At 41.1% G+C, this 22,161-nt stretch overlaps 1 protein-coding gene across 1 annotated transcript in view; it reads left to right on the forward strand.

The window, feature by feature from the left end:
- The first annotated feature begins 270 nt into the window (after positions 1–270).
- The window catches only part of dcaf7 (ddb1 and cul4 associated factor 7), a 33,918-nt gene continuing 12,027 nt past the window's right edge, over positions 271–22,161 (forward strand). The window contains exons 1-4 of the mRNA XM_059955777.1: positions 271–692; positions 6,571–6,682; positions 17,520–17,638; positions 19,561–19,770. Coding sequence (XP_059811760.1) covers positions 396–692; positions 6,571–6,682; positions 17,520–17,638; positions 19,561–19,770 — 738 coding nt within the window. The 5' untranslated portion in view covers positions 271–395. The remainder of the gene's footprint in view (positions 693–6,570; positions 6,683–17,519; positions 17,639–19,560; positions 19,771–22,161) is intronic.

Below are 22,161 nucleotides of genomic sequence, written 5' to 3' on the forward strand. Positions count from 1 at the left end.
GAAACTCAACACAGTGGCATGGAAACCCCACCGCCAACTCGCGTTTTGGCGCACACCAACGCATGCTCGCTACGGCGTAGAGCGACGCAGAAGTGAAAATCGGGGTTACGGCGTAGGCTGCGTACGCACAACCATAAATCAGCTTCAACGTGCCAACGATAATCCCGGCCACCAAACACCTGCATCCTATTGGTTTTCTCTGTTGTCAGTCTAGGGAAAAATTGGTCCGCCCACCAATGTGCTGCGGTGATTGGGTATTACGACTGTCAGTTAATATAGGGCTTCCTTTGTGAGTTTGAGCGGTTTATTGTGAGCGGCGGTGGCGGGTGTACGCTGACGAACGGTCCGTTGCAGGTGGGTTGAGCAGAGGCACAGGGTAGGCCTCTCCTCCCAAGATGAGCATGCACGGCAAGAGGAAGGAAATCTACAAGTACGAGGCACCATGGACCGTGTACGCCATGAACTGGAGCGTGCGGCCCGACAAGCGTTTCCGTCTGGCACTCGGCTCTTTCGTGGAGGAGTACAACAACAAGGTGCAGATCGTGGGGTTGGATGAGGAGAGCTCAGAGTTCATCTCCCGCAACACCTTCGACCACCCCTACCCCACTACCAAGATCATGTGGATCCCGGACACCAAAGGCGTCTACCCTGACCTGCTCGCCACCTCCGGGGACTATCTGCGCGTCTGGAGGGTAAGGCCAGCCTGAGGCCTGGCTGTGAGTGGGGGGGGGGGGGGATATAGACAGCCAGAGAAAGGCCGAAGGCCCTGTGTTAGTGGGAGGCGGAGAGGTTGTGGGTTTGGAGAGGAGTGTCGGGGGTATGGGGGAAAAGGGAGATGTCCCTGTGAGGGGTGGATTTAAGACATAAGGAGAAGGGTAGAGAGCCGGAGTGGGGGGGGGGTGTAGATTTAAAAAGAAGTGGGAGAGCCGGTGTGAGGGGATTAAGGATCTGTAGGGGAGAAAGCTTGTGCTGGTTCCTATATTTTCCCTCCTTTCAGTGAATGCTCAAATTATAGCCTTAATCTACACACGAGTAATTAACGTACCTACCCTAATGGCTTTGGGTTGTGGGAGAATACCCGCCTGATCACAGGTATGACTACAGGTATGGTGTCCAAGCTCAGGATTGAACCTGGGTTACAGGAGCTTTATTAAGTGCCATTACAGCTGACCATCTACTTCAGTGCCCTGTTCCCTTTTCCTCTTTAGATCACTTGATCTTTTTGGCATTACAAAATATCTACCTCCTTTGACAGATTTAATGATTTGGCTTCTGTCTTCTGTAGTCAACCTCACCATCCTCTAGCGTGTAGGCAATGAAACTTCTGATCTCAGTTTTCATTGGCACGCTTCATGTTCTGAGGCTGTGACCCAAGTTGTCATTGTATCCAATCTGTTTAGTCCTATTTTATAGGTATCTATGAGAACCATTCTCATTCTCCCAATAAATATAGGACTAATCAACACAATTCCTCATACCTGCTCATGAATCAGAGTAGTACACTGTCCAAACATTCTTCTTTAAATCAGCAGACCAGAACTGCACACTAAACTCTTCTATGTTCAGATCATCTTGTGATTGGTGGATGGGGAGGGATTGATGGGGGGAGGGTACTTCTCTCATACCCTCCTCCATCCACCAATGAAGGGAAGTGATTGGTAGCATTAGAGGGAACCCTGGCAAGATCCCTGGAAGTGTTAAGTAGGAGAATGATGCTGAGAAGAGGGAGGAAAAGGTTTGTGACTGTTGGAACTGGTGGGGGGGTGATGGTAAGATATCATGGTAAACTGAAGGGAGTGATGTAAATGAAGAGCTTAACTGGAGGAGGACAAGCCCATGTGGCCTCATCTGGGTTAAAGGAAGCCCAATGTGAAGCTAACTGACTAATAGTTGACCTTTAAAGAGTTACTTGTGTAAGTTTGGTAAATTCCTGCTAAGAAGTATCATAGGAAAACAAGTACAAGAAAGAAACAATATCATGAAGCAAAGGTGGGCGTTTGACTAATTTCGGGTGAATAATTCACATGTGGGCCATGCAGAGTGAAATAACTTGAAGAGAGTATGAGACAGGAGAGGTCTTATCATTTGAAAAAATAGCTTAGCATGCACATAAAGAGAAATCTGAAAGTGAAAGGAAGGATTAGCCCAATAAGATGAAGAATAAAAGCAGAAGATAATGCAAGAAATATTTTTACCAAGGAAAAATATGACCAAATCTCATTAGGACTAGAAGTAATTGAGGTGATGGTTGATGTCCAAATGGATGAATAGGAAGCTGACTGTGCTCAAAATATCGAGAGATCCATCCTAGGTTACAGAAGGGTGGAGCTTTTTTTTGGTAAGGGTGTGTAAGGACATGCCAGGCAACTTCAGGTTGGCCAATTTAACATTAGTGGTGTGTGAGAGATGTTGGAAACTTTTAACTGTGGAAGAACAAGTTTAATAGGTGCTTTGAGAAGCTCAAGTCAGATCAACAGGGATTTGTTGAAGACCAATAAAAGCTGGCTCACCTGATTTGAAGTTTGTATGTGGATTTTCAAAACTCATCTAACACTCATGGTGCTGATTAGTAAAACAGGCAACATGGGAAAAAATAATGATGGGAATAAATCTTCTAAATTTTCAGGAAAAAAATGAACTGAGGAAGTACAAGTGCTCAAGAGGTCAGTAAATTGAAAAAATAATGCTAGATTGTCATTTAGCAGTCAAGTTTACTGGAGAGATGAAGTGAAGGAAAAGGTGTAATAAGCCAAGTAATGATGTGTATTAAGGAAAAAGGACTTGCAGGTAGTTGAATGTGAGACAGAATTCAGTAAAATATGGGGGTCTAGAGCTTCACAAGTGGAGACAGAGTGCATGAGTAGGGAAGTTGTGAAATAGCCAGAGCTCTTCTGGGGTCCTGTGTCCAATTCTGCTCCTTACACCACATCCTGGTGCCTCATTTACCTTTTTTTTAAATTAACGTTAAGGTTATGGAGGGGGTGAGGAGAAGATTTGCAAAGTTGGTTTGTCAATAAGTCTTATCAGCAGCAAGGGTAAACTGGAGAAGCTGGTCAGGGTGTCTGGACCAGGATTTGGCTCACTGCTTGGCAAGGTTTACTTGTCTCTGCAACTAACGGGCTCCTGAATCGGATCCTGTGATGACTGGCTTTGTATCTGTGGACTCACTTTCGTGAACTTCAATTCTGAATGTTATTTGTGTACTTTTATTGTTTGCATGATTTGGTTTTTCTGCACATTGTGTTTGGTCTTTTTTATGGGTTCTTTTGGGATTTCTTTGTTTTGTGGTTGCCTATGAGGAGACAAATCTCAAGGTTGTATAATATATACATACTTGGTTTATGTATTACAGTTAATGTAATGTTTATAGGTGTAATGAATGGAGTAGCTGTAATCAAGAATGGGACTTTAAATGAAACAATATTGGATAATCAAATTCACACTGTATAATAGTTTGAATCCAGGATTTGGGGGGTGGGGGCAGATGTTGCTTTTGTTTCTGCTCAGTAGCCTCCTGGACCAGCACACTTTATGGCATGAAGGACCTGCAGGATTGCTCCTGAGTCCTGAACAACCACAATTGTAGAGTGTCTGCAGCTGGAGAAGCTGTTGTCTATCGGTGAGGCTGAGTGTTTCTGTACCACATTTCAAACAGCAGTCCCTTGGAGATTGAGTGTGCAGGTAAAGAGACCAGGAGTTTGCCCAACAAGTTATTCAGGGTATCACTGGGGGCTCTCTAATCAGTCCTCAATTCTGAATCTTGATGGGGCTTAGTCAGAGTCATGACCCCATGGGTGGTTCCACTGCACAGGAAGGAGAAAGCAGGAGGCATTCTAAAGGAGGGGTGCAAGCATGATTCCGGGATGGTTTGTTGCCTTGTGGCTGGGTGATGGAGTGCTGAGTTACTGCAGGACACGCTGGAGGTCATTGTTCACAGCAACACCACTAAAAGGGGTGATACCCTGCATGCAGAGTTAAAGAGATTAAGCAGCAGCACCTGGACGGTAGTGGTGATCTCAGGATTACCCTGGTGCCACGTGTCAATGAGTGCAGGATGTTGTGTGGCTGGATTAATGATGATGGAGCTTTAGATTCCTGGGCCATTCAGAGTGGCTCCGGGGAAATTGCGGAGAAGTACAGTCCTGGGCATGGGGGTTGTAGAACCACAACTAAGCTGGGGCTAATGTCATTACGGGCAGGTTTGCCACTGCTGGGAAGTGTGTAAGCTATATTGTTTGAGGTGGGAAACACTGTTAGGATGAGAAAAGCATCCTTGGGGAGCTTTATGGCAGATTTTCCAGAGGACTGGATGTTACTCTTGTTGATGTCTCAACAATCTTTAATTTCACATTTTTTTAGTGTTAGTTACATAGTAACATTTTCCAGCAAACCTAATGTGTTTAAAGCAAGTGCAGTAAATAGCCCAATGGGGTTTAAAAGTAGTGCAGGAAACAGGATTGCAGTAAGCTTAAATGAAGCATGGAAATGGGATCCTGTCTTGAAGCAAAGGCAGATATTTCCAGAAAGGGAAAAGGTGGGTGAGCATATTTCCATACAAAATGGTGGACTGCCAAAGTGTGCAGAGGGCAAAATGAAATAAAAAGGAAAGCTAATGACAAGCACTTAATGTAGCAAAGTCTGTTTTAAAAAAAAATGTATACAAAGTGCAGGTATCAAACAGAAAGGCAAAACAAGAAAGCAAAGAGGCTTTAAAATGTATTAACAAGTACAATCAAAGATGCTTTATAATTACATGAAGAAAAACTTATTAGATGCCAAAAAAGCAACCAGAATGTGGAGGGACAAGATGTGGTCCAGAGTTTACAGAGAATGTGTCTAGTGAGCAGTAGTTCTATGAGTGAAAATGCCTTGTTAATGAGAGAGGTCAGAGGAGAATGGCAGAATGGTTCAATCTGACAGTAACTCAATTAACCACATGTTACAGCAGTGGTGTGCAGAAGAGCATCTCTGAATGCACAACACATCAAATCTTGTAGTAGATGGGCTACAGCAGCAGACAACCATGCTGGGTTCCATTTCTGTATCTAATAAAGTGGCCATTAAGAGTATTGTACGGGGATGTATGTGAAATTCTGAATGGAAGAAACATAATAAAAAGCACTTCCTATTGCTGTTTAAGGAGGAAGGGGTAAACCAAGTAATTACAAACTATTAAATTTACTTTTATTGTGAGTAAAATTGTTGAAATCCATTTTAAGGAGCACTATAATCCTTCTTTGAAAGATGAGGGTGGCCAGCAAGGATTTGTTGAGATGTTTGTAAGTGACTAACTTAATTGAACTTGTGGGGATAAAAACATCTGAGGGGATGGAGGCAATCTATATGCTATGTTGCAATCTATTTGAACCTTAGCTAGGCTTTTGGGGTCCTGCAAGGCAAGCTGCTCAAGATCAGTAAATTGGGTCCCGAATTGAGTTAGTAGCAGGAAGGAAAAGTAATGGCTGATGAGTGGTTTTATGATCAGAGGCTTTTCATTATGGGGATCCATGGGGCTCAGTACTTGGTGCCTTGCTATTTGTAATATATATTTGTGGTTTAGATCCAAATTTGGGACGGGGGGAGAATTGCAGATAATACACAATTTGGTATTGAGGTAAAGAGCTTTCAACTACAGAAAGGATATAAGTGGCATTGTCGATTGGGTCAAAGAATGGTAAATGGTACTTAATCCAAAGAGGGACAAAGGGAACTGGGACTGTTTCCTAGAGGTAGCGGTAAGGTGGTTACAAAGGTATGGAATGTTTTCCTTTATTAGTTAAGGTACAGATGTGAGAGCAGAGAATGTATGCAATATTATCGAGACTTCAGCTTGAGTACCGCAGAGCTCTGATAGCTGCATCACAGGAAAAGTGAGATTTCTTTTGATGCAGAAATCTTTGAAGATAGCCAGAAATGGAAGGTGTAGTTCTTATGAATAATCCAGGGTTTTCATTAGTACAGAGAATGGACCTGAGGAGTATAAAATAGGAAGGACCTAATTCCCAAGAAATATTCAAACCATGGGGCAGAGATTTTATGTCTATTCTTAGATTAGACAGCATGTGAGGAATTTTCTTTTCCAGGGTGGAGTTTGGGGATTGCTGCCTGAAAGGGTGGGGAGGCAAAATTGTCATCACATTCAGACAACACTTGGATGTGTGCTACAGGAGTCATAACCTACAGAGCGAGAAAGCTGGATGAGGCTGACTGGCCCTTTTTGTTTGACATAGATATAATGGGCCAATTGGTCTTCAATACAGTCGCATTACTGTGATTTCATTCTATAATAGAAATGTATAAGTGGCCTTGATTCTTCTGGGTTTTTTTTGTATCAATATTTACACATTCCTGAGGGTATATCAATGTTGGGTATGATGATTTCCCCAAAGTATGAATTGCCCTCTGATGTCCAACATCCCTTGAAGTCTGGTAATTCTGTTGTGAATTCAGAAGGAACCTTGGGATTTTGGGTGATTTAGCAGCTATACTGAGCAGGGGCTTCAGGGCTTTTCAAGATTGGGAAGAAGAGTGCAAGTGATGAAATGTGCACATATTTTCTTAATATTCCAGGTGAGCGATACTGAAACCCGACTGGAATGTTTACTAAACAATAACAAGAACTCTGACTTCTGTGCTCCTCTGACTTCATTTGACTGGAATGAAGTGGATCCAAATCTCTTGGGTAAGGCTGTGCGCTGCCTCTCGGCTAATTGCATACCTTCTGGAAACTCTGGCGATGGGTGGCGCATAATTTTGTGCAATTAGAACCATAAATGTTATTCTCCTTCCATAGATTTTGGGTAAAACCTTTGTAATGATGCCAGATGGTTACAGAGCAGACAGATTGATTACCCAGGGGGAAGTCTGTGGCTCTGAGTGAACAGAACCCCCTTGATGTGTTTGCTGGTTTATTGCATTACTCCATTGCAATATTAAACAGATGCTAGGAGCTAAATTTGAGACAGCATACAACTGGAAAGGATTTGGGTTTATTGCAACTCTTCCTGTTTTTAAATAGTGAACTTTACACTCATCAGTGTGAGAGGAGTTGAACCCTGGCCAAGTGCGGGAAAGAGATAAGGGGAGGTGGGGTATGGAAAGAAACTATGATTGGGAACAATTTATTTCCTGCATTTTTCAATCAGATATTTCTCAGATTGAACTAAAGGTTCAATCTTAGTTTTGGTTAAGTTAGCAAGTATTCATTTAATGGTGTTTTTTTTAATCCAAAGGCTAATAAAAAAAATTGAATTAAAGTTGTTTCAAGAATTAAAACTTTCAAAAGATAGTACATCAAGCAAAACTAATTTGCCAAATTACTTGGGTCTGTAGTTGGACATTACAAAAGTTTTACTCACTAGTATGGGGGCTTCTGATATTTGTGTGAAGAGGCTGTGCTTCCCAACTGCAGGATGGTAATTGCCACTTTTCCATTTGTAGATTGATTGATAGTTGTCCTGTTATTTGCTGAATGGGAAGGAGTTGCTCAGATTCATTTATGTAATTGTGTGTTACGAAGAGATACAGTTGAGGTAACTGGGAATCAGTGTGTTTGTAGAAGACGGTGGTGGATAATCTGTCTATTGAGATGGAAACGGATCAAGAAAGTCCAAGGCTAAAGCCCTCCCCTCCACTGAGCACACGGAGTGTTGTTGTTGGAATGCAGCATCCATCATTTGAGCTGCCCACCATCCACATGGGCTCTTCTTGCTGCTGCCATCAGGATGAAGGGAGCCTCGGGACTCACACCATCAGGTTCAGGAATGGCAGAGCAGACTCAATGGGCCAAATAGCCTAGTTCTGCAGGTTATTCCAGGCAGCCTCGATATTGAGTTTGGGGCTGTATGGAGCCCATACCATCTGTTGTTAAACTCCTTGTTCTTTTCACTGAAACTCCTGTCTGCTGTGAAATTTCTGCCTGGGGGAGACCTTGCTGATGCAGGATGACCACCTTGTTTCTTGTTGCTATGCTCACTCTTGCTATGGTGTAAGAATTGATGATTTGAAGGTTAAACTGTCACATCTGCCACACCCTCACCTTTTAATTGTCCTTTGCTCAGTTTGTTTCAGTTAATCAGTTTAGTTCATTCAACTCATTGTTATTGATCATCAGCATCCTGTTTGCTATCTTTGTTTAATATTGCACTTGGCTCGATACCTACAAAGTAATGACGTTTTTATTTGAAAAGTGGTCTAAAACATAATGTTACTTTAAACATAATGAATAAAACTTAACAAAATACAAAAACTCCTAACATTAATATTTTTGGAAAATGAGTGTTTGAAAGTTTGCTCTTTTCTAATGGCATAATGCAGGAGACAAAAAATAAACTTCTAAAACAAAATTTACATAAAATCTGGAATGCTTAAGACTTTTGCACAGTACTACATTTATTAGAAACACGAGACTGCTTACTTTTTTCCATAGATGCTGCCTGGCCTGCTGAGTTCATCCAGCGTTTTGTGTGGGTTGCTTTGTGTTTACTATTATTTTCCTCTTTTGTATTAGCACACTTTGTCTTGCTCACTGGCTCTTTGCCCACCCCTTTTGGTGCTGTATTTCTTTCTATTATGGTTCTTGGATTTATTGGTAACAATGAGATTGAAAGCTATATTAGGGAGAGCTCCAGAAGTGATGAGGTCAGTAATGGTGAGGGAAAATGTGGCCAGTTGCTTCTCTGTGTAGTCTTGATTCAGGCGGAATTACGAGGAGGTGTCTGAGAACTGCTGCCTGGCCTCTGCAGGGTAGAGTCCTGTCTGCCAGCCTACAACAGCATTGCCGTTTGTGGATTTGATGGTAAGGGATGAGGTTGGAGTGGGTGTGCAAGTGGCAGTTAATGTCCTATTGGCAGCTAGATGAAAATATCCAGAACAGGTTATCCAAGAGGTTGGGGGGGGGGGGGTGGGCGGGAATTGTTGCCAAACAAGTAGGCGTGGAGCTAATGGAAAAAGAATGGTGTTGTGGCGAGTGTGGAACTCATTGAAGTGAGTGAGTGTGGAGGGATGACGGTAAGGCCCCTGCTGAGGACAGGATGTTCTCCTTCGGAAGGTTGGTGGGGATAGTGTAGACACAGCAGAGCTGGGGTCAGAGGAATGTGGGGGTTTGGAGAGGTCAGGGAAAGTGGATTATAAAGAGGGTTTAGAAGTGAAAAGGGGATTTAAAGATGAGTAGAGGGAGGCATGAGAGATCTGGGGTGGGTGGAGAGTAGTGGTGAAAGAGGAGCAGTATTACCCAGTTGCAGTCTGAGAGGTCTTGGCCTGGAGATGGTTGAGCTCCTGATCCTTCCTGGACAAGGAAAGAGACAAACCATGTTTTGATTTGACAGAGTTTGAAGTGTTCTAGAGGTTTCAAAGGTACATTTAATGTCAGAAGTGTATACAATATACATCCTGAAATGCTTTTTCAGGATGAGGGTATTTGTAGAATATGTTGGAGAATATCCTTGCTGCATGGCTTAGAAACAGGCTGGGCCCAATTTTGCTGTATTTTCTGGATGCTCCTCATTCATAGACAAGAATTCTCAAGTTGGTGAAAATGTTGCTTTTTTTGGGGGGGAACGTGTTTGAATTGTTGCCTATTTCCATGTTTCATGCTGTGATAGAGCTCAGAGTAGAATGTTTGCTTCAGGAATTTGGGTGCGGGCAATGTTAGGTCTCACGCAAGTAAAAGGCCCATGTATTGAAGTGGGCTTAGTTTGATTAGAGCCTTTGTTAGGAGAAAGATTGCTGATTTAGGCAAAGGATTTGAAAAATTTTTGAGATGCCACTGCTGACACATCTCTCGTACATTGAGGTGCTTGCTGTGAGTGGTCAGTGTCTTCAAAGTATAAAAGAAGCTGGGCCATTTGATCTTTGAATGCTGTATCCCTTAGTTGACTAATGTTTGTCTGGCATGCTGGAAAAATAGAAAGTTACATAATCAATGTCTGCCTTTACTAAGAGGTGGTATTTAGAGTGTGGAAAGTGACCCTTGTTTTCCCAGTCTCCTAGTGAGCACTTATTTATAAGGAGGCAGCATTGTGCAGTAAGGGCAGATTGGTAAGTGGCGTTTGTTTTGTGGATTTATGTGGAGGGCCCTTTCTTGCATGATTCAGTGGATGATCTGGAGTTCAGCTTCTGAAATTGAGTGAATGTAAGCATTGTCTGATCTTGAGGTTGGAGTGACCCTGATTCTACGATGGAGGTGAAAATGTACATTATTAGTTCACCCCATAGGAAGTTTGTTGATGTGAGGTGCAACATTACATTGAGAAGAATTGTTTGAATAATGGTTTGAATGGAGGCAGGGAATTGTTCCATCTGCACTGGGATTAGGATAAAGATGGGTCTATTAGTTAAAAATCGTGGTTTGCATATTCACAAGTATGACTTGGAATGGAGATGAATCAGAATTGGAATGAAGCCCAATTTGAGGAGGATTCTCTCTACAGACCTCAATTGACATTCAAAAGGCTATTGGTAAGTCAAAAAAGACCACATACAGTGGCTCTGCTGTCTCTACATTTTTCTTGGAATTGTTACACAGTGAAGGCCACATCCATTGCACTGTATCTGTGAAAGATGAAGTCCGCTGGTTCTTTGGTCACTGAGAGAAAGTGCCCTTGCAGTGACTTTTCATGTGGAGAGGGTTATTCACCTGAGAACAATTGGCCATTACTTTGTATTTCTTACTTCCATCTTAACTTGATGCACAGTTCAAAAACATATTCATTCAGACAGGTTAACGTGATTATTTCATTTGGCAGGCACTTGAGGGTATATTTGACTATGTGATTGTGATCTAACAGTGATGAAATTAGGTTGTGTTGCAGACATCATGTGCACTTGTCTTTTTTTATATATATCCTTCCTCAAATCAAAGGAACTTTCTCAAAAATGTGAGCTCTATAGCTAATTCCTGCACGACAGACTAAGGATAAAAGCTATTTTTCCAAGGCAATCAAATCTTAGTTTTTACAATTTTGTATTATTCTTGGTACTCCTGATTATGTTGCTTAATCTATTTTCCAATTCCATTTTATTTTATTACAGCATGGTAACAGGTCCTTCTGGTCCAACAAGTCTGTGCCCTGCCAATTACACCCCATGTGACCAATTAACGTACTATCTGTATGTACATCGGAGGAAACTCACGTGGTCACAGAGAGAACATACAGATTCCTTACAGACAGTAGCAGGAATTGGACCCAGGTCACTCTCGCTGTAAAAGCATTACGCTGACTGCTACACTATGGTGTCATCCCATAAGCAACACCCAATGCGGCACTTGAACCCATGATTCTGGGATTAAAAGTCCCGTGCTGTACTGACTGAGCTAGCTGGGCTATGCAATACCCAGTTGTTGCATGCAGCGTTTCTGTTGCTGCCACTTGAGGTATTAGCTTTGTTTCGACTTCCCCAGAAATTGGTCCACTGTTAGAGGTTGCAGCATTCTTTGGAGAACTCATTCCTTAGTCTATGCTATGATAACTGCAGTGCTCCAGAATCCCAGCCTACAACTCGTGGGATCAATGTTCTAGGACAATCTGCTAACCTGTACCAGTAGACCACCATTGTCTCTGCAATCCAGATAATCCTGACGTTTTTGATTCATCAGTTCAGGCATGTAAGCTCTTTATATTTGCACCACTCAGGGTTTATTCTGTAATTGTCAGCAGCTTCCTTCACTTGTCCACTCTTTACCCATAAAGCATGGATTGTGGAGTGTTGAGAGGGCTTGAAACAGTAAACCACTATACTGTCCATATAAATTAAATCTGCATTCATCTGATCATGGTGAATGTTGAGTAAGAATGAGTATCTGGATCAATTTTTAGACCACAAGTTATAGATGCAGAATTGTCATCAATCAAGTCTGCTTCACCATTTCATCATGCCTGATCTAATTTTCCTCTCAGTCCCAATCTCCTGGCTCTTCTCCCCCCCCCCCCCCCCCCTCATATCCCTTCATGCTCTGACCATTCAAAAATCCATCAACCTCTGCCTTAAATTCCACAGGTTCACCATTCTGTCTAAAAAGAAATTCCTCCTCCTCTTGGTTCTAAATTCTGAAGCCATGTCCTGTGGTCTTGCTCTCCCACCACAGGAAATATCCTCTCCATATCCACTCTATCAAGGCCTTTCACCATTGGATAGGTTTCGATTAGGTCACCTCTCATTCTTCTAAATTCTGGTGAATACAGGCCCAGAGCCGTCAGACTCTCTATATGTGATAAGCCATTCAATCCTGGAATCATTTTTGTGAACCTTTAAGCCCTTTCTTGTTTCAGTACATCCTTTCTAAGATAATGGACCCAAACCTGCTCAAAATACTTCAAGTGAGGCCTCACCAGTGCTTTGTAAAGTCTCAACATTACATCCTTTTATATTCTTGTCCTATTGGAATGAATACTAACATTACATTTGCCTTCCTCGCCACAGACTCGACCTGCAAGTTAACCTTTAGGGAAACCTGCACAAGGACTCCCAAGTCCCCTTGCACCTCAGAATTTTGTATTTTCTGTCCATTTAGAAAACAGTCAACCCTTTCGTTTCTTCTACCAAAGTGCATGACCACACACTTCCTGACACTATATTCCATTCTCCTAATCAAAATCCTGCAGCCTCTCTACTTCCTCAAAACTATCTGCCCCTCCACCTATCTTCATATCATCTGCAAACTTTGGGGAGGAAAAAATCAATCCTATCATCCAAATCATTGACGTATAACATAAAAAGAATTAGTCCCAACACAGACCCCTGTGGAATGCCACTAGTCTCCAGTGGCCAACCAGAAAAGGCTCCCTTCATTCCCACTCTTTGCATCCTGTCAATCAGCCACTGCTTTGTCCATGCTAGAATCTTTCCTGTAATATCATGGGCTCGTAGCTTGTTAAGCAGCCTCCTATGTGGCACCTTGTCAAAGACCTTCTGAAAATGCAAGTATGCAACATCAACTGATTCTCTTTGTCTATCCTGCTTGTTATTTCATCAAAGAATTCCAACAGATTTGTCAGCCAAGATTTTCCCGTGAAACCATGCTGATTACAGCCTATTATGTGTATATTCAGTGCCTTCCGAATTGCTTCCAGAAATTGCTGTACTGCCATCATTCTTTTCCTGTCGATTCTAGCCAGCTTCTCTCTCAAGCCTCTGTCGTTCCTTTTACTCCACTGTAATGCTGATACATCTGACTTTTGCATCTCCTTCTCAAATCTCAGGGTGAATTCTAACATATTGTGATCACTTGCCCCTAATGGTCTTTTATCTTAAGCTCTCTAATAATTCCTGTCCATCACACTTTGAGCGGCTCAGGACAGTGGCGCATGTTGACTTTGCAGCAACAGAATTGAGAATGGCATCAATGGGACTCCAGATTCTGTGCATAGTCCTTGTGTGGTCGGATAACTGGGAGACTCGTAACCTGTGTCCTTTCTTTGTGGAGGGTGACAACTTTAATTGGAAGCAACATTGTGGTGCAGATAATTTGGGAAGGTCTTTGGATGAACTGCATTGTTCAGAGCACCAGACAGATGCAGTGTAAAGTGTAAGACTCCCTCTTGGTGAGTCTAAAAATAATTATTAATTTGGTTGCCTTAGCTAATTTGATCTGGTGATGTGGCTGTAGTATATTTGGCTGCAGGGCCATTTTAATTTTCACTATCATTCTGGTTTTTCTATATATTGCTTTATTCACCAATTAATTCATCACTTTTCGTGTTTACACTAAAGCCTGAAGAACAGTCACAAGGCCAAAGCACTTCAGGAGAAAAACAGGCAAATTACTTAACTCTCAAATATCTGGTCTTTTGAAATCTTGCATAAGCTGCTGCTCCAAATTTTGCTACTTTATTGTGAAATTCTTCCAAGTTTTCAACCTGAATTCTCTTAAAGCTATTTTGTTAACAAAAGGCGCTGGTGTAAGAACTTTTGCCTCAAAGTTATAAGGTTGTGGTGTTTTCTGGTCTAATTCCAGAGAAAGGTAGAAAAATTCCAAACTGATGCTTCAATACTGAAAGTTGTGTGGTGATTTAATGGTTAAATCACCGCTCCAGTAATGCGGAAGTCTGAATTAATAATATAGAGGCAGGAGTCCAAATACAATTGTAACATCTGCAAATTTAAAATTCAGTTAATAATCTCAATAAAAATTCTTGCATCAAAAAGGAAGTGAAAGCATAGCTCATTTCATTGTTATTCTTAAGAGTAAAATCTATCAAGTTTATGCAGTCTGTCATACATTTGAATACAAACCCACCAGAATATAATTGATTTTTTTTCTGACCTCAAGTGGATGAGGTAACCTATCAGTTCAGTAGTAATCAAAAATAAAGTAAATAATATCTTTCTGAACTGGCTGTTTTTTGTGATGTCTGAGGAGGTAGTGCATTGGAGATTCTGCTCTTTGGTTAAGGCATTAAACTGAGTTTCTGTGTCCTATTGTGAAGATGGTTTGAGAATAACTTGGTTAACCCCAGTGCCTTGTCAATAATTATTCTTCAGTCAAGGTAACCTAAAAGCAGTCTTATCAATTAGTTGCTGTGGTTTCTATAAGACTTCAAGGTACTTTTGTGGCCGAGAAGGTCATTTGTAATATTGTGATTAAGTACTTGCAAGTTTTCTTAACAGACCAGCACCATGTCCATGAAACTCTGCTATGATCTTGATGTGATATAAAGCTAAATTTAGTCTTGCTGCTGATGCAATAATTTGTGCCATTGTAGACTCTGATCCAAATCCATTTGGGCATCCAGTTAGAGATCGACTGGGTTGCCAATCACATCTCATAGATTCCTTATAAAAACAAAAAGGGTGATTTATTGTATGTGTCTGTAGCCAGTTATGTACTTAATTAACTGTACTTTATCATTTTCTGAGATCATGCGCTCCAGGGAATAAAGATCCTGTGTGGCCAAATCTCCCTGTAACTCAGGCCTCTAGTCCATGCAGTATCCAAATATCATGTACACTCTCACCAGCTTGACAATGCCAATAGTAGGGGGATGAAAATTGTACACACTGCTTCAAGTGTGGCCTCACTAATGACGTACAACTACCACATAATGTCCCTACTCCTGAATGAAGGCCAGCATGCTAAATGTCATCTTCACCACTTTGTGCCCTTGTGCAGATGCTTTCAGTGTACTCTGCGCCTACCTGTATTCCCTGGTCTTTGTTCCACAATGCTCCACCCCACCATTCTATGTACAAGTCCTACACTGCTTTGAATGTCCAAAATGCATTATCCCACACTTATCTTGGCCCATCTCCCTAATTGATCTCACTCTTTCTAAATTCTTTGTAATCTGCTTGCTATCAACAAGACTCCCTAATTTAGTTCCAGCAAACTTGCTAATCATGCCATGTATATTATTTCCAAATCATGGAATCACTTTCAACTCTCTTTCTTGGATTCACTCTCGCGTTCCCAGTCTGCTTCAGTAACCAAAACACATCTCGCTTGAAAGCATCCTTGGAAATTATTACAAAAGCTAATTCCTCCCTGCTTGTTGTTCGGTTGATGCTTGCTGATTTTTGATTTTTCAGTCTATCCCGTCATTGGCTTCCTATTTCATTGGTTACTGTTGCCATTACAACTGTCTTTGTCTTTTTTTTTCTTTTAAGGCTCACCTTCAGCAGAGACATCAAGGGATATAGCTACTGAACCAGTAGAAATTTCTCACAATGAAATATTTAGAAAATAAAAGTTATTGTTTCTGCTTCTGTCAAATTCAGTTCTTTGCTGATTCCCTGCTCTCCCTGTTAAGGTTGGAGTGTTCTGTTGAACCATCATCCTTCTGCTTTGACTTAAAGTACTTTGGCTTGTGGTGAGGCATAGAAACAGAACACAAATATTCCCATGGTAATTCGCCTCTTCCTCGATACTTGCAATCTGCTCCAGTTGTACAACTGAGAGTTCTCTGTGCCTACACTTCTAGCCTCTGAATTTTGCATTTATGCAATTGGCATTCCCTACAAAGCTCCAAATGTCTTTAAATGTTTGTACCCCATCCTGCTTTTATTGAACTGTGCCTAAGAATATCATCCCGGGATTCAATCCCGTGAATCTAAGCTACACTGTCCTTTGGTACAGGGATCAAAATTACTTGGTTTTCCTGACCTGATCTCATTGTAAGTCTTGTAAAATGACAGTAACCCTTGCTGTTGTAACTGTGTCATGTGCATTAAAAGCCCATAGACAACCCTTGGTGATACTTTGATGTTAAACATACAACAAAGATACAAAATGGGTATTAAAATTCATTTTGAATAGAAGAATAAAATTAAACTGCTTTTTAAATGTTAGTGTAAAATGAGAACTTAGTTTTCTGGTTAATGAAATGTATTCAATATGCATGTGAAGCAAGTATTGGTGTTGCTATCATTTTAACAGGGCTTGGGTGAGATCGCACTTGCTGTGCCTTAATGTAGTTTTGGTCACTGTATCTAAGGACATGATACAACTTAGATTCACAGGATTGAGTCCAGGGGTCGGTGTTTGTCTGCAAGAAGGGAGTGAGTAAAAATAGCATGTGTATTCTGAAGGTCAGAAGAATAAGGTATATTCAATGAAACAAAAATGGAGAAAGGAATTGGAGTGGTTGATAACTGTTTCCTCTGGAACTGGGCGTGTATCCTCCAAAGGAGGAATCAATTAGGATATGAAATTAATTTTTCTATCCCAGAGGACTTTCAGAGATCATTTTTCGAGTACATTCAAGATTGAGATAAGTTTTTGCATACTAAGGGAAATGACAGATAGGGAAATCAGACAGGAAAAAGCAAAAGCTGATTGAGGCAAATTGCTTATAACAAAGGGGGAAATAGTTTGAAATTATGACATCAGTTCTTCAGAATTGAGTAATGGGATATTTTTGAGGTTTAAAACTTGAAGCTATATTTTCAGTTAGATTTTTCTCATTTCCAATTGGAGATTCTAGAGCAATCTAATTAAAGTTTCTAAGATTGTAAAGGGAATTGACAGAAAGTAATCCAGCAAAATAATTCATCATCAAATCATAGGGGAATATAAAAAATCTAATTCTGTTGAATGAAATGCAGAGACTGTTTTAAGTGTTGAATTATTTGATGCAAAAAGTTGTAAGTTTTCTGAGAAAATGTAATGTTTCTTGAGATAAAAGGATTAAACAATTTTCCAAAAATGTAAGCATCTCTCAAAAACCAATGTTCAGAGCTTGTTAAGAGATTAAAAATTAGCTTTATTTGTCACATGTATATTAAAGCATGCAGTGAAATGCGTTCTTATATCAGCAACCAACACCAGTCTGAAGATTGTGCTGGGGGTAGCCTGCAAGTGTCGCCACACTTCCAGCGCCAACATAGCATGCCTGCAACTCACTAACCCTAACCATATGTGTTTTGAATGTGGACCCCGGAAGAAACCCATGTGGTCATGGGGAGAACATACAGACTCCTTACAGACAGTAGCAGGAATTGAACCCAGTATGGTGTTGTGCTAGCTGCTACGCTACTGTGGCTGCCCTAAAAATGTTTCAACTAACGGCTTATTTTCTCCACAGGTACTTCCAGCATTGACACCACTTGTACAATTTGGGGCCTGGAGACTGGTCAGGTGCTTGGCCGAGTCAATCTAGTTTCTGGTCATGTGAAAACACAGCTCATTGCTCATGATAAGGAGGTAATGAGGTCTCAATGTCCATCCATGCTTAGATTAACAGATAAGTGTTGAGCACAGGGCCTATTGTAATTCCACATTTCTGCTAAGTTAGATAATCATAATCAGGACCTAGCAATTAATGTTTACATTGATTTTCTTTTACCACATGGGAAGCTTGAGAATAATGAGGATGCTTGCACAGAAGTAGGTGCACTTGTAGGCTGAAAGTTATTTAATATTGCCGGTAGCACTGTTTTGTGCTCCTGTAATATTGAGTGTTGTGATATTAGGGGTTGAGTCACTCATAACAATTACTGTTCTACCGATTATATAATTTTACAGTGGTTATTACAGTTTGCTTGAGTAACCATTTTCAGTGATAGTTCTACAATTGCCAAACATCCTACAAATTTTTTATCTACATGGCTTAACATTAACAGTAATATTACAAATGAACGCTACGATAATTGGGTTTAATTTTTATACTTTATTTTCCCCATACCTCTGGAGTCCAAAAATTCATCAGTGCAGATATGGCTGATGTCCAAAACCAACAAGTTAGTGTTCTGAGCAACACAGCTTTACAGCATGAAATTCCACTATTTATGTAGAGGGGGGAAGGTTAGTATAGAATAATACAGAATCCTACAGTATAGCATGAGAGGTGGCTGCTCTGTCTCTTGAATGTGAACCAGTTAATTTTAGTTATTTTTCAATGCCTCTTAAGTGCTTCTGAAATAGCTTTTGGTGTTGGCATGTATGGGAAAAGAGATGTGAAATAATTAATGACAAAGTAATATCTGCATTGACTCAAACAAGTCAACTGTATTTTCTCCCGCTTTTGGTTTTCTGTGGTTCGTGCCTATAAAGACTAATGATGCAAGCCAGCAGAACACTTTATGCCAACCTGCATCTACCATTTCTCGGTTAGCTATAACCTTATTAATATGGAGTTCTTTCTGCTCTGCCTAAAACTTGATCACTTGGGGCCTTTCAGTTTAACAGGCACTTTATCCAATTTCTAGAGGTGAATAGGCAAGTGCTCATTTTTGCACTGCAGGAAGGTCACTTTTCATTCCTATTTGGGAAGGAATAGAGAGTGGGACATTTAGTCACGTCACAGTTATAGGCCATTTGGCTCAACTCTTCCACATTAGTCCCATTTACCTGAGTTTACCATATCGGTGAACTGTCCAAATATCTTAAAGATTGTAATTGTGCCTGAATCTGCCAATTCCCTCCTTTGGCTCATTCCACATACCTACTTTCAGACTCCCCTACTCTGTGCCCCTCATGATTTTATATACCTCTATAACTCACCTTACTTCCTCCCATGCTTCAGAGGGGGAAACCCCAGCCTAAGGTACAAGATTCCTTTACCGATGTAATATCTGAATGGATATTAATTGTATGACTTTGCTAGCATATTTGAAAACATTGATTCGTTATGTTCTGCCATGGTTTTGCAATAATCAATAGAAGCTGTCAGCCAAGGAAGCTGGAGTTTCGTAATCCCAGCCAAAACCCCCAGTTCTATTCAAAATTCCAGATTCCTTTTGTGTAGGCAGATTTAGTTTAACACATTACTGTAGTTTAGTCAGTCAGGTCAAAATAATTAAAGGATGATGATACACCAATTAATGTGGACAGGCTAATTTGTCATGTCAAATGTCCAGTGGTGTCCCACAAGTATTACCATTGGGATTTGCTTGAGAATAATAAGTGCACCTTTGCTTTCTTTTGTCCACCCTAAATTATCTTAAGGTCAACTAGCGTCTTAATGCAGCTGAGTGAGATCACTGGGCTTGAGAATTGAAGCAAGGCTTTTCCTGACTTTGTTTTAAACCAATTTTTCTTAATTTACAAAGCTGCATTGCCTCTTCCACGATTGAAACTGGTGATTAGGCTACTAAACTGAATTTTGTTTTTCCCCCGACTTGCAGGTGTACGATATTGCATTCAGTAGGGCAGGAGGTGGTAGGGACATGTTTGCTTCCGTGGGTGCAGATGGTTCAGTGCGTATGTTTGACCTTAGACACCTGGAACACAGCACCATCATCTACGAAGATCCCCAGCACCATCCATTACTTCGACTGTGCTGGAACAAGCAAGATCCCAATTATCTGGCCACTATGGCAATGGATGGCATGGAGGTAAGCATTAAAGAAAGCCTCCATGCATAAGTGGTGTAGTAGTATGTACAAGGTATCCTTGATGAGCAAGAAAATTTCACCACTGCCGGACTACATTCTACAGACCAGGACAGTCCGTAAGTGTCAGTGAGTTGATGGGTATGGGTGAGCAGGTGAAAAGTCAGACAAAGGTATTACTGCAATAGCTGTCCAATGAACTCTGTTAGAAATTGTCCAGAATACTAGGCTGAGCTTGTCTGTTATGTCATAATTAGTTGAATGGGTGAAATTTTAAAAATTGTGGACGTTGGTATTGTACAACAAAGTGCTTTAATGTTTCAGGTTGGAAGAACAAAAGGAAGTTTGTAGAGAGGGTAAGTTGGGGTTCCCTGATAGGATGTCATGTGAATAAGCTGCAAACAAAGTTATCTGGTCCAACAAGCGATTTACTAGAGAAACTAGATTGAGTAGCATGTAGATTGGGGGAGGTATGTGGAGAAGTATTTGTTAATGTTTGGGCTGCATTGGGACAGGATTAATAAGGTTGTCCAGTCGCTGAATGAATGTGAGCAGTTAGAGGAAGGAAATTAAAGTGGCAGACAGCAAGATGTTTGCGGTCATTCCTGCTTCAACTGGAAAGACTGGTTCCCTGGATGGTGGAAATGGTGAAAGGACAGGTGTTGTATCATCTGCAGTTGCAATAGGAAGTGCCCTTGAAAGGAATATGGTTGGTGCAAACAAAAGTGTGGATGAGGGAGTCATGAAGGGAGCACGAAGGGTAGGGGAGGGGCAGATGTGTGTGATGGTGGGATTTCTTTGAAGGTGGCAAAAATTACAGATCCAATCAATGTCGAGGCTGTTGGAGTAGAACATGAGGACAAACAGAAACTATCCTTTTTCTGTGTGTGAGAGCAGGTGGCAACCCTGAACTTACTGTTGCCTGTCACTTTAATTCCTTATCCAGTCCCATTCTGACCCATTGGTCTGTTGACTCTTATTACCAACACAGAGAGTACTAAAAGTAGTTTGCACCTTCCAACAATGTACTTACGCACATGATGATAAATTTGATTTTGACTTTGTCTCATCCTCTAATTCAGGAGTTCCCAACCTTGCTTAATAGCATTGTTCCATGGCATAAAGAAGTTTGGCAACCCTTGCTTTAACTGCTCCTATTCAATCGTTGGTCAGATAAACTTCACAGCAGTCATCTCAGTTTTACTCTGAGGCATCTTCCCCACACCCTCCAGCACTGAAAAATTGGCACAAATCAGAGTAGGAATAAAGGAACCTTTTCTGATTGGTGATTGGTGGTGTTCCAGGGGCTGCTTTTTACGTTGTATGGACAAATTTGCAAATGATATGAAAGGTAGGTGGTGGGACACAGTGTTGAGAAAGCAGGGAGGCTGCAGTTGGACTCTGGTCATGCACTTTGATAGAAAGAATAAAGGTGTAGACTACTTTCTAAATGGGGAGAAAATTCATAAATCCGAGGTGTAAAAGGGCTTAGGAGTCCTCGTGCAGGACTCCCTAACATTAATTTGCAGGTGAGAAAGCCAAATGCAATGTTAACATTCGTTTCGAGAGGACTAAAATATAAAAACAAGGATGTGATGCTGAAGCTTTATAAAGTAGTGGTGAGGTCTTGGTGTATAGTGAGCAGTTTTGGGCCCCTTATCTAAAAGGATGTGCTGACATTGGAGAGAGTTCAAAGGAGCTTCACAAAATAGTTCTGGGAATGAAAGGCTTATCGTATGAGGAGTGTTTGATTGCTTTGGGTTGGTATTTGCTGGAATTGAGAAGAATGAGGAAGGATCTCATTCAAACCTATTGAATGGTAAAAGACCTAGATAAAGCGGATGTGGAGAGGATGTTTTCTACAGTGGGGAGTCTAGGACCAGAGGGCACACCTCAGAATAGAGGGATGTCCATTTAGAACTGAAATAAGGAATTTCTTTAGCCAGAGGGGGTATATCTGTGGAATTCAAAGCACACTTATTGAAACGTATGAAGTATGCAACTGAGATTCGTCTTTTCCAGACAACCTCGAAACAAAGAAAACTATGAAAGTTGTTCAAACAAAAACATCAATGCCCCCCATGCGCAAATAACCAAGTCGCACAAAGGGCAACAAGAACATCGCCCCATGCGCAAAAAAAATTGCACAAACGGCAGCAAGAATATCAACCCCCCGTGCGCAAAAAAAACAAATTGCATGAACAGCAACAAAAACATCAACCCAGCATGCGCTAAAAACAAATTGCGCAAACAGCAACAAGAATATTAGTGCCCCCACGCACAAAAACAAACCGTGTAAACAACAAGAAAGAACGGGTGAGAACAATATAAGAACATAAAATTTGTTTCAATAGGCAGTTGTGGAGGCCAGATGATTGGGTGTATTTAAGGGAG

Source organism: Hypanus sabinus, chromosome X1 (assembly GCF_030144855.1).
Source record: "Hypanus sabinus isolate sHypSab1 chromosome X1, sHypSab1.hap1, whole genome shotgun sequence".
In the NCBI taxonomy this organism is placed as follows: domain Eukaryota; kingdom Metazoa; phylum Chordata; class Chondrichthyes; order Myliobatiformes; family Dasyatidae; genus Hypanus; species Hypanus sabinus.